The sequence below is a fragment of the Anolis carolinensis genome, chromosome 1, assembly GCF_035594765.1.
Source record: "Anolis carolinensis isolate JA03-04 chromosome 1, rAnoCar3.1.pri, whole genome shotgun sequence".
Classification (NCBI taxonomy): domain Eukaryota; kingdom Metazoa; phylum Chordata; class Lepidosauria; order Squamata; family Dactyloidae; genus Anolis; species Anolis carolinensis.
The window spans coordinates 8683530-8696373 of NC_085841.1; the positions used below are offsets into that span (position 1 = coordinate 8683530).

At 39.0% G+C, this 12844-nt stretch overlaps 1 protein-coding gene across 8 annotated transcripts in view; it reads right to left on the reverse strand.

Annotated features, from left to right (window-relative positions):
• Nucleotides 1-4609: 4609 nt before the first annotated feature.
• Nucleotides 4610-12844, reverse strand: part of LOC103280090 (uncharacterized) — a 41180-nt gene continuing 32945 nt past the window's right edge. For all 8 annotated transcript variants that reach the window (XM_062970030.1, XM_062970026.1, XM_062970048.1 and 5 more), the window contains 3 exons: nucleotides 12248-12373; nucleotides 7680-7784; nucleotides 4610-4839 (listed from right to left, as the gene is read on the reverse strand). In XM_062970030.1, coding sequence (XP_062826100.1) covers nucleotides 7681-7784; nucleotides 12248-12373 — 230 coding nt within the window. In that variant the 3' untranslated portion in view covers nucleotides 4610-4839; nucleotide 7680. The remainder of the gene's footprint in view (nucleotides 4840-7679; nucleotides 7785-12247; nucleotides 12374-12844) is intronic.

Genomic DNA, 12844 nt, shown 5'->3' on the forward strand with positions numbered 1-12844 from the left:
TTGACATGAATTCCCTCAAAGCTGCTCCCCCAGAACCTCAACACTCACACAAATTGGTATGAAAAAAGCATTAAAAATCCACCCAAATTACTATGAAATGTGCCAGTTTGGATCCTAGAGAATAAGCCTGTGCCCTTCTCTTTGTGACATTGAGGCATTTAAGGGATGCAATCAGTCATGTTATTCTTCAGCCTTCTATTGACCAAATTGAATATGGCCACTTCCTTCAATCTTTCCTCATATGTTTTGCTCCTGTTAACTTTCACTGAACCTACTCGGGCTGTGGCGCAGGCTGGAGAGCAAGTCAGCTGTAACCAGCTGCAATGAATCACTCTGACCAGGAGGTCATGAGTTCGAGGCCCGCTCAGAGCCTATGTTTGTCTTGTCTTTGTTCTATGTTAAAAGGCATTGAATGTTTGCCTATATGTGTAATGTGATCCGCCCTGAGTCCCCTTCGGGGTGAGAAAGAAGGGCGGAATATAAATGCTGTAAATAAATAAATACTCCAACTCGCCTGTAACTTTCAGATGAGGTCTGGGCCAGCACAGAATATAGTGGGACTTGGAAATGATGCTTCTCTTAATGCAGGCTTGAATACCATTCACCTTCTTTTCTGCAGCATCACATCTCTGGCTCATGTTCAATTTATGATCAACAATAACCCCCAAGTCCTTCTTAGATGTAGCTCAGCCATGTATCCCACATCCTATACTTGTTTTTTGTTTTTTTAAAATAATCTTTATTAAAGTTTTTCATTAAAATCAAAGTGTAAAAAGAATATAAAATCATGAAAAGTTTGGGAAAAGAGAGACACAAAGTGATCAGAAGGGAGAATAATCAGGGAGAAGGATTGGAGAGGGACGGGGAAGGGGACGAGAGAGAGAGGGGAAGGAAAGTGCACAAAGGAGATCAAGATAAAAGTAATAGAGAGTGAGAAAGATCTAGATTTTTTTTTTGGTGTTGACTTCCCGGAACTCTTCTGGGAGGGTTTTGATCCTTTTCCTTGATCCAATATCATTTCTTAACTTTTTCTTCTCCTGTCTTCTTTCTGTGTTCCTGATTCCTTGGCTTGTATCCTCACATTCTTACTCCTTGTTTAATTTTATTATATTTCTTTCTGTTCCTAACTAATTTTCCTAATGATTATATTTTGTTTGTTTTATGTATTTATTTTTATGTCAGTATCTTGTAATTTTTTAGCTTTAAGTATTCTGTAACTCTACTCCAATCCATCTCTTTCATAGGTATACCTTTACTTTTAGACAGTAAGAAGGTAAGCCTGTCCATATTTCTTATATCTTGGACTTTGTTTAGCCATTCTTTCTCATCTGGTATCTCATTTTTCTTCCAGAGTTTGGCATAACATATTCTTGCCGCCGTTGTTAAGAGGAAAAATAATTTATCTTTATTTTTGTCAGTTTTTAAATCATATATGCCTAATAAAAATATTTCCGATTTCAATGGTATTGTTATTTCTAATATCACATCCTATACTTGTGTGTTTACTTTCTGTGGCCTAAACGAAGAATTTTGCATTTGTCCTGATTGAAATACATTTCATTAATTTTTAGATCATTTTCTGGTTCATCTCTTTTTTATTTTCCCCCCTATTTTCTAGTGCATTAGCCATTCTCCCAGTTTTGTGTCCTCTGCCAACTTAGAAAGGAACACCCCTATTCTGTCATCTCAGCCTCTGATAAAAATGGTTAAGATTTGGACCATAGCCAGAAAAAAAAATTGGAGGGGTAGTGTTGAAACTTTTTTTTAGCAAATCATGAAGAGTAGTTCCATAATGCAAAATAATTTAGAAATCAGACTCCATCAATAAACTTCAATGGACACTCAAGACCAGGGGTCCTCAAACTTTTTAAGCCGAGGGCCGGTCCACAATCCTTCAGACTGCTGAAGGGCCGGATTATCATTTGAAAAAAAAATACAAACAAATTCCGATGCACACTGCACATGTCTTATTTGTAGTGCAAAAACAACAACAACAACAACGAGAACAATGAAAGAACAATACAATATTTAAAAAATAAAAACAATTTTAACCAACATACATTTATCAGGATTTCAATGGGAAGTGTGGTCCTGCTTCTGGCCAATGAGATAGTCAAGTTAGTTGTTGTTGTTGTTGTTGTTATTGTTGTGTGCCTTCAAGTCATTTCAGACTTTGGGCAAGCCTGTCTAAAATTTATTTATTTATTTATTATTTACTGCATTTATTTACTGCATTTGTATCACAACCTTCTCACCCCAAAGGGGACTCAGAGTGGCTTACAAATTATATGTACATACAATATATTATATTATTAGCATAGCATAATATTAGCATTATATATTACTATATTGAACTATACCACTATACTGTAATATTATTAGTAATATTATATGTAATGTAGAATATATAATTAATATTATTATATGGTATTATTATTAGTGTTATATTGTATTACATTATAATATTATTATCAATATTATATGTATATACAATATATTATATTATAAAACTGAGGGCGGGGGCCAGGTAAATGACCTCGGAGGGCCGCATCCGGCCCCCGGGCCTTAGTTTGGGGACCCCTGCTCAAGACAGATAAACTTCAGTCGACACTCATGGGGATTTGGTTAATGAGTAAACCAGATTTTTTTAAAAAAAACTTGAAAAAATTTGGAGGGGAGGGATTGAATGCCTAGGTCCTCCTCCCCTTGGCTACAGCCCTGGAACTTAAGACTACTGTTTCTATGACAGAATCCTGGGGCACTCCACTAGAAACCTCTTTTCCAATTTGAAGTACAGCCACTGGTGACGACTCTTTTGAAAATCAGGGTTGTTGTGAGTTTTCCGGGCTGGATGGCATGTTCCAGAAGCATTCTCTGTTAATGTGGGATTTGTGTATTGGTAGTGTTTAAATGAAATTTGTGTCTTTTCTGTATTACATACTGATTGCATCATCCAGAGCAGGGGTCCCCAAACTTTTTATATAGGAGGCCAGTTCACGGCTCCGCAGGCTGTTGGAGGGCCAGACTATAGTTTTACAAAAACTGTGAACAAATTCCTATGCACACTGACATACCTTATTTTGAAGTAAACAAACAAAACAGGAACAAATACAGCTTCAATGTTAATAATCATCATTATCATATGATCACCATTATCATAATAAAAATAATAAAGAGGGTTGGAAGAGACCCCTTGGGCCATTTAATCCAACCCCCTTCTGCCTTTGTGCTCCAAAAGCACAAGAAAAGTACCCCTGACAGATGGCCTCCCAGCTTCAGTATTGTTAATAATAATAATAATAATAATAATAATAATAATAATAATAATAATAATACATCACACAGTCCTAAACGCTTGGGAAGTGTTTGATTTGTGATTTTGTGATATGAAATCCAGCATATCTATCTTGTTTGCTGTGTTATACTGTGACTTTGTGTCAATTATTATTATTATTATTATTATTATTATCAACACAACGACGTTGTATGGCACAGCAAACAAGATAGATATGCTGGATTTCGTTTCGCAAAACCACAAGTCGAACACTTCCCAAGTGTCTAGGACTGTGTGATGTATTTTCTGATGATGTGTGCAGATCCCAGTAGGGATTTATTTATTTATTTATTTATTATTATTATTATTATTATTATTATTATTATTATTATTATTATTTATCTGCCACTGCAGGGGCCGGATAAATGGCTTCGATGGGCCGCATGTGGCCCCCGGGCCTTAGTTTGGGGACCCCTGATCCAGAGTGTACTATAGTCTGGAAAGAGTTAATTACTAAGAAGCTGTGATGACCTTGATGTGTGGCTGGAACCAGGGAGTGTCCAGACACAAGTGTGTGTGCATTACTGATTGCGTTCAGTTCTGAGTAGAGTCGAGTGCTATCTGCCTAGAGTGAGAGTCAAGTCCTGTGTTCGTCCATTGTCTGCAAGTCCGTTTGTCTTGATTATTAGTGCTTACAGTAAAACTTTGTATATAGTTTTAGTAACGTCTCTGGGTGTCACTTCGTTCTGCATTCCACTGACTCCATCCAACTACTGCTGTGCTGCAAATTATTCTGACATTCTCTCCTGACATTTTGCCCACATCTGTGGCAGGCATCCTCAGAGGTTGTAAGTTATATCACAAAAACTAAGCAAGGAAGGTTTATATATCTGTGGAAGGTCCAGAGTGGGAGAAAGAAAGAAAGAACTCTTGTCTGTAGGAGGCCAATGTGAACGTTGTAATTAATCACCTTGATTAGCATTTATGGCCTTGCCAGCTTCAGGTCCTGGATTCTTCAATATGGCCATAAAGCTTCTTGGACATGGCCATACAGCCCAGAAAACTCACAACAACCCTGTGAGTCTGGCCATGAAAGGTTTCGACAACACTTTTGAAAATTGTTTTCTAACCATTTATGGACCCATCCGACAGTGGTCCCACATATTTCACATTTAATCAGTTTACTGATCAAAATATTGTGGGGATTATTTAAAATACTTTGCAGAAATTCAGATAAATAACATCCAAAGGATTCCCAGCATCCACTAAGCTGGTGGATGACTGAACAATGCTACTCCTTCACATCAAGCAATAAATTGAAATAATAAAAGATGGTTTTACCTGCACAACAGATTTGGTTTTATTAAGAGCAGTAAGTTAAAGCATTTGTATAAAGGAATGGGAAAGTTAATTTCTGGAAGACTTTCAAAAAGTCTTGGAGATTCTTCACAATCAATATTCAATGTATCATGTTTGTGAGACTGATGCTGTCGAAGTGATCCACCGTTATGGAATGACTGCTGCATTTTGGTAATTCCACTGCATGCTATTTTACCATAGTTTAGCTGGCAAATAGAAAGACAACATGTTAATAAAGATTTATTTAATAAACTGCCCCTTCTTTTCTATTAAAATATCAGAAGATATCAGTCAAATTTATTGGGACATTTTACTGTCAGCCCTGAACATTAGGAAAAACTTCCTGACCATAAGAGTTGGAACTCTCTACCTTGGGGTATGGTGGAGGCTCCTTCTTTGGAGGCTTTAAAAGGAGACTGGATGGCCATCTGTTGGGGTGCTTTGATTGTGCTTTTCCTGCATGGCAGGGGGTTGGACTAAATGTGGTCTCTTCGAACTCTATGATTCTATTGTTCTATAATACACTTTCTGCATCATGCCATGGAAAGCCGCAATAAAGTACCCATACTCTGGCACATAAAGCTTGGAAATATTACCACTTAATTCACAATTAACTTGGCAAATTGTCACTGAGTGCACATATTCATCAACTGAACAGTGATACTTGCACCTACATCTCCTCCTTCTCATGCCTCTTGGCATATCTTTTTCACATAAATAATGAAATAAGAGCAGAATTCATCACCACCATCTGTAAGCATATGCCCTTTAATACCAAAACTACACAATAATTAAATTAATCAAACTTTGAGACCCCTCTTTTGAAGGGAAGATCTGTGAATGAATTCACCTCTACATATATGGTGGCTTTTAAAAGCCATCCGCATAGTCTATCACTCTGCTCCACTGTATGGGAAACTTTTACCATTGAGTATCTTCCACTGCAATCTTCCAATACTTCATTATTGAGGATAATGGAGAATACACATTGAATCAGTGGTTGAAAAGTGAATCATCACATACTTACATCCAACTAATTCAAGGGATCCACTCTAGTTAGAAATTTATTCTAGATAGAAGCCTATCACACGGCCAAATTATGGCACTGCTATTCCACTTTACATGCCATGGTTCTGCCCTATTGAATCCTGAGAGTGGCCATTTTAGGGAAGGGAATTTAGAATTCTTAGTCTGAATCCTATTACTATTCCGGACTAGAGTGGAGCCTTACCAAGTCTTACCAGACTATGCAATGCTATCATAGCCGCCCCGAGTCCCCGTTGGGGAGATGGTGGCGGGGTATAAATAAAGTTTTATTATTATTATTATTATTATTATTATTATTATTATTATTATCATAGTCCTGCCTGAAGCCATGATCAGAGGTGGGTAATAAATACGAGGGTTATCCAGAAAGTAGATTACGTTTTGGAATTTAAAATGAACAAAGTATAGGAGAAAACATTTACCATATGCAGTTGAAAGCCACACCCAAATACCACTTCTCAACATAGTCGCCATTCAAATCTAGGCACATCATAGCGATGAATGAGCTTGGCAACTCCTTCCCCACAAAACTCTGCTGCTTGCATCCTCAACCAGCCAGTTACCCCTTCCTGCAGCTGCACATCATTGCCAAAATGCTGTTTGAGGATGCAAGCAGCAGAGTTTTGTGGGGAAGGAGTTGCCAAGTTCATTCATCGCTATGATAAGTGCCTAGATTTGAATGGCAACTATGTCGAGAAGTGGTATTTGGGTGTGACTTTCAACTGCATATGGTTAATGTTTTCTCCTATACTTTGTTCATTTTTAATTCCAAAATGTAATCTACTTTCTGGATAACCCTCGTAAATATTTATTTATTTATTTTTCAAAGTTATATGCCGCCACTCCCCTAGGGCTCGGGGCGGCTTACAAGAACCGGCTAAAATCAACAATTTAAAAACATCTTAAAAACATCTTAAAAACATCTTTAAAAACATCATAAAAACATCCTAAAAGCACCTTTTAAAACATCAATAACAGAACTCAAAAGCCTGCCGAAACAGGTGTGTCTGTTTGTATTACAACAATCAATATTATCATCAATTGTCCACTGTTGTTCAAGGGAGTGGATTAGATAGAACTCAGTGGAACTCTACAGCAAAGAATTTGAACTGCCTTGTCAAACTACAAATCCCAGGTCGATACAATTTGATACAATTCAAGTTGTATCAAATCGCTATATTTGAACCTGAAAACCCTATCTGAACAATATCATTATTCTGTAGCAAATTACAAATAATTACAAATGCTACCTGCCCTTTACAGCACTCGCAAAGCTTGGAAACCTGATTAAAAATAGGATTGGACTACAATAGTTAACCACTGTTACAGTTAGTACATGTCATGAAATAAAGCATAACCCCTGCATATATGGAGGTTACATTTCCAAACTTTATATGCAAATAGCAAATCCTAGTCAAGAATGCCATTGCCATAGTAAAGGTAAAGGTTTTCCCCTGACATTAAGTCTAGTTGTGTCCGACTCTGGAGTGATGCTCATCTCCATTTCTTAGTCAAAGAGCTGGCGTTGTCCGTAGACACCTCCTAGGTCATGTGGCCATCATGATGGCATGGAGTGCTGTTACCTTCCCACCAGAGCAGTACCTATTGATCTACTCACATTTGCATGTTTTCAAACTGCTAGGTTGGCAGAAGCTGGGGCTAATAGCGGGAGCTCACTCCCCTCCCCGAATTCGAACTGACAATCTTTAGTCAGTAAGTTCAGCAGCTCAATGGTTTAACCTGCTCTGCCACTAGGGCTTACCACCATAGAGTCTCTCAAAAATGAATGAACAAGACTGTGGCATTTTAGACAATATCTAGATGTGTCTATAAACAAAATCTATGAGTTCATCTATCCCAGAAAACTATGGATTTCTTTAAAGGCACCTAGTTAAACCTTACATTTTTTTTCATGTATCTTCCACAGCTTCTGTTTGTTTTATGCTGCAATCCTCCATAAATCATCCATATTCTGGCACCTACAGTATATGAATATTACCTTATGGGTTGCAGCAGTAGACATGACCAAAATAAGGGCAGAATTTGTTTCCAGATGGATATTCTCTCCCTATACACCTTCTCTTACAGGTTCCTTGACATGTCGCTATCAAAACAGGAAGAAGAAGAAGAAAAGAAATATGACTCTTTTCATAAGATAGCAACAGCCACCTTACTAGGCCTTTTCCATTAGCAGAAATTAGACAAAAGAATCAGATTTTTCATAAAATAATATCTCATTTCAAATGAAAAAGGTTCTTGATAAATAAGGAAGTTCATTTGTGGACCCATCCGTACGTATTCAATGGCTTTTAAAAGCCAATCAGGGCTTGTCTACACCAGCATTAAAAGCCAGGCTCACCCTCAGTTGGCTTCTGTGTGTCCCCAAAGCATTTCTCCACTTGTGATTAGTGGGTTAAACTAGGTTAATCCTGGTTAGCCCCAGACTATTCCTGTGTCTTCAGAGCCATGTTGACACCGTGATCGGATCCAATTTAAATTGGTCCACCATCCACATGGTGGACCAATACTGCCATTCACTTTTGTCTGTATTGGTACGGATGGTGCCAGTGTCGCCACCATCTCTGGTCTCAGCTGTCTTCACTCATGGAATCATCATACAATGGCTTTTAGGGCTGTATCTATAAACTTTTTTGGAATTGTGCAGTTGCCTTTTTTAAATAAAATACTGTGGAAGGGTGGAGTTATGCGCCACAAATCACAGTGGTGCAATGAATGAAGAGTTGCGACAACAAAAGTTACCAATTCACCACTATCCCTGATTGTGTGAATTCTGCAGAATAGCAGCTTCATTCAATGAAGTCCACATTTGACTTCCCAGTTCCAGAATCTTCTTGCCTGTGTGGCTTCTTATCCAGAGAACCCTCAATCAATCCCACAATTTTGGCATGTTAAAGGAAGCTGAATATTATATCTACATTGACCAGATTGGACAAATTCAAAAGCAAGAAAGATGTGCTTGTAGTCCCATATTCGTTGTGTGAAAACCTTGGGTTGTATACATCCCATCATGACTTTCTTAGGCTGCTGAAAGAATATTAAGAAGTCAAATAACATGTCCTTTATGCATAAATAGAAAGGGGGATTCATTCTTTCAAGACTTTATATACCATTCTAAAAATGCAAAAGAAATTGTATCAGCCCATTCCTTCAAAATCAAAGGCATGTATACTGTTGGCAATTTACAAAGACATAAATGACTTTACCCCTACAAACTCAACTTTGGCACCGTTGCACAATGTAGGCGCAGGGTGCAGAAATGAAATTCTGCATTGTGGCTCCATTAGTACTCATAATGCACTGGTGAATACAACGTGCAGTGCCATATGCATAAATCACACGTCACCCAAGCAGTTACACAACATTATTCTGGATTACTGTAGTGTACTCTACGTGGGCTGCCCTTGAAGACGGTCCGGAAACTGCAGTTGGTACAACGGTCGGCAGCAAGGTTACTAACTGGAGCTGCTTACAGGGAGTTGTCAACTCCCCAGTTTAAGCAGCTCCTCTGGCTACCGATTGCATTCTGGGCCCAATTCAAGGTGCTAGTTATTTCCTATAAAGAACTCTACTTGGTGGTTCACTGATATTATTAACTACAGTAGAGTCTCACTTATCCAAGATAAAAGGGCCGACAGAACATTGGATAAGCAAAAATCTTGGATAATAAGGAGGGATTAAGAAAAAAGCCTATTAAACATAATATTACATTATAATTATACAAATTAAGCACCAAAACATCATGTTTTACAAGAAATTGACAGAAAAAGCAGTTCAAAACACAGTAATGTTATGTAGTAATTATTGTATTTACAAATTTAGCACCAAAACATTGCAACATTTACTGTATAATACAGATAATGGAGGAAGCCAGAGAGTTTCAGAAAAACATCTACTTCTGCTTTATTGACTATTCTAAAGCATTCGACTGTGTAGATCATAACAAACTGTGGCATGTGCTTGGTGGTACGGGGATACCAAGTCACCTTGTCTGTGTCCTGAGAAATCTGTATAAAGACCAAGTAGCCACAGTAAGAACAGATCACGGAACAACAGACTGGTTCGAAACTGGGAAAGGAGTGTGGCAGGGCTGCATACTTTCACCCTCCCTATTCAACTTGTACGTAGAATACATCATGCGACGTGGGCTTGATGAATCCAAGGCTGGAGTTAAAATTTCGGGAAGAAATGTTAACAACCTTAGGTATGCAGATGATCCCACTCTGATGGCTGAAAGTGAGGAAGAGCTGAGGAGCCCTATCACCAAGGTGAAAGAAGAAAGTGCAAAAGCCAGGCTGCAGTTAAACAAGATCATGGCAACCAGACCAATTGACAACTGGCAAATAGAGGGAGAAAACGTGGAGGCAGTGACAGATTTCATATTTCTAGGTGTGAAGATCACTGCAGATACAGACTGCAGCCAGGAAATCAGAAGACGTTTACTTCTTGGGAGGAGAGCAATGGCCAACCTTGACAAAATAGTGAAGAGCAGAGACATCACACTGGCAACGAAGGTCCGCATAGTCAAAGCAATGGTATTCCCCAAAGTAACCTATGGATGCTAGAGCTGGACCATAAGGAAGGCTGAGCGAAGGAAGAGAGACGCTTTTGAACTCTGGTGCTGGAGGAAAATCCTGAGAGTGCCTTGGACCTCAAGAAGATCCAACCAGTCCGTCCTCCAGGAAATAATGCCCAGCTGCTCACTGGAGGGAAGGATATTGGAGGCAAAGTTGAAGTATTTTGGCCACATCATGAGGAGACAGGAAAGCTTGGAAAAGATCATGATGCTGGGAAAAAGAAAGGAAAAGGGAAGAGAGACCGATCAAGGGCAAGATGGATGGACGGTATCCTTGAAGTGACTGGCTTGACATTGAAGGAACTGGGGGTGGTGACGGCCGACAGGGAGCTCTGGCGTGGACTGGTCCATGAGGTCACGAAGAGTCGGAGACAACTAAATGACTGAGCAGCAGCAGGCACCAGGCTCAACAACAGTCCATGCAAAAGAGATCTTGGAGTCTTAGTAGACCACAAGCTGAACATGAGCCAACAGTGTGACGCAGAAGCTAAAAAGGCCAATGGGATTTGGGGCTGCATCAAACGGAGTATAGTGTCTAGAACAAGGGAAGTAATGGCATCTCTCTATTCAGCTTTGGTCAGACATTAGAATACTGTGTCCAATTCTGGATACAATTCAAGAGTTATATTGACAAGCTAGAACATGTCCAGAAGTGGGCAACTAAAATCATCCAAGATCTGGAAACCACAAATCCCTCTGAGGTGTGACTGAAAAAGAACTATGTTTAATTTACAGAAGAAAAGGTTGAGAGGAGCCAAGATAGCCGTGTTTAAACATTTGAAAGGAAATCATAAGGAAGAGGAAGGTTTTCTTCTGCCCTGAAGATTAAGACTCAGAGCAATGGGATCAAATTACAGGAAAGGAGATTCTACCTGAACATTAGGAAATGCTTCCTGACTATAAGAACTGTTCAACAGTGGAACTCACTGCCTCAGAGTATGGTGGAGACTCCTTTTTGGAGCCTTTTAAAAAGAGGCTGAATCCCCTGGTGGCACAGTGAGTTAAACCCTTGTGCCAGCAGGATTGATGACCTGAAGGTTGGGTTGCTGACCTGAGAGTTGCCGAGGAGACTGTGGATGAGCTCCTTCTATCAGCTCCAGCTCCATGCAGGAACATGAGATAAGCTTCCCACAAGGATGGTAAAAACATCGGAAACATCTGGGCATCTCCTGGGCAATGTCCTTGCAAGTGACCAATTCTCTCATACCAGAAGCAACTTGCAATTTCTCAAGTCGCTGCTGATACGAAAAAAAACAGAGGCTGGATGGCCATCTGTTGGGAAAAGCTTGAATTGTGCTTTTCCAGGATGCTTCATTCCCCTCTCCTTGGCCTCATTATTTAGAGCACTGTTAACCCTTCCAACTGCATTCTTTAGATTTGACCTTTCAATTCTATTGACATCAAGGAATGTTAAGGGGAATTCCCTTCAAAAAGGAAACAGATATATTTAAGAACACGGAGAGAGAAAGAGAGCATATTTCAGAAAACAAAGTGCAGTTTGCAAACTGATAGAGTGATTGTTGTGTGTTTTCTGGGCTGTCTGGCCATGTTCCAGAAGTATTCTCTCCTGATATTTCGCCCACATCTATGGCAGGCATCCTCAGAGGTTGTGAGGTTGCAGCCTAGAAAACACACAACAACCCTGTGATTGTATTGTTCGGGCTCTGCCGCATGTAAGGGGAGTTGGTGGCGGGGCATAAATAAAGTTTTATTATTATTCTATGATTGTATGTTCACAGTTCACTAAAGAGATGGCATCTCACAACTACCAAGTGGCTCTATTTCCATGAAGTAGTATCCCCACCATAATCTATAAATTTTTCTATACAAATCCAAGCAATTTTCCAAGCCTCTCTTTCCTTTTTCCTCAGTTGACTCTCAAAACATCCAGCTTCTGAACTCCTGTCCATCTTACTCTGAAATATTCCCATAAATTGTCTATGTTCATCAGGCATAAACTATGGCAATATTACCATTCACTTTACAACAGTAGACTAAGCCACGAATGAGGCAGGAACGTGAGGAGATTCTATATTCATCATAGGCACATTGTCTCCTGCATCTACCCCGACAATTGCTATCATAAGGTGGGACGTAACCTGGAGAAAATATATATGAAAGAAAGCAGTTTTCTCAAATGAGAAGTTATCACTGACATCATTAAGCACATATCTTTTCCAACATATCTTTTTAATAAAAAAGAAAGGATTACATTTCTGAAAATAAATATTATTATTCTTAATGAATAAAGTCTTAAAAATCAAAGGTCTTTTAAACCTCTTTGATTCATTTCTACATTATGTTGAAGAATACATGAAACTTCTCTGCCTGTGTTTCGAATCCAAAATGTTTCTGCCCTCACCATAAAGACTCCACATCTGCTGTTTTGATTTCTTTCTTTTTTTGTGTATTTAATTTAAAACGCTCTCTCTAGAAATCTCTAGGCCCTCTAATATGATTCTATATTAGTCAACTACCTAAAGTCATACTGGAGGAACTGAAGATTTCTAGGAAGAACATCTCTCTAGGAATCTGTAAGTTTTCCACTGTAACTGTATTTTGGGTGACCG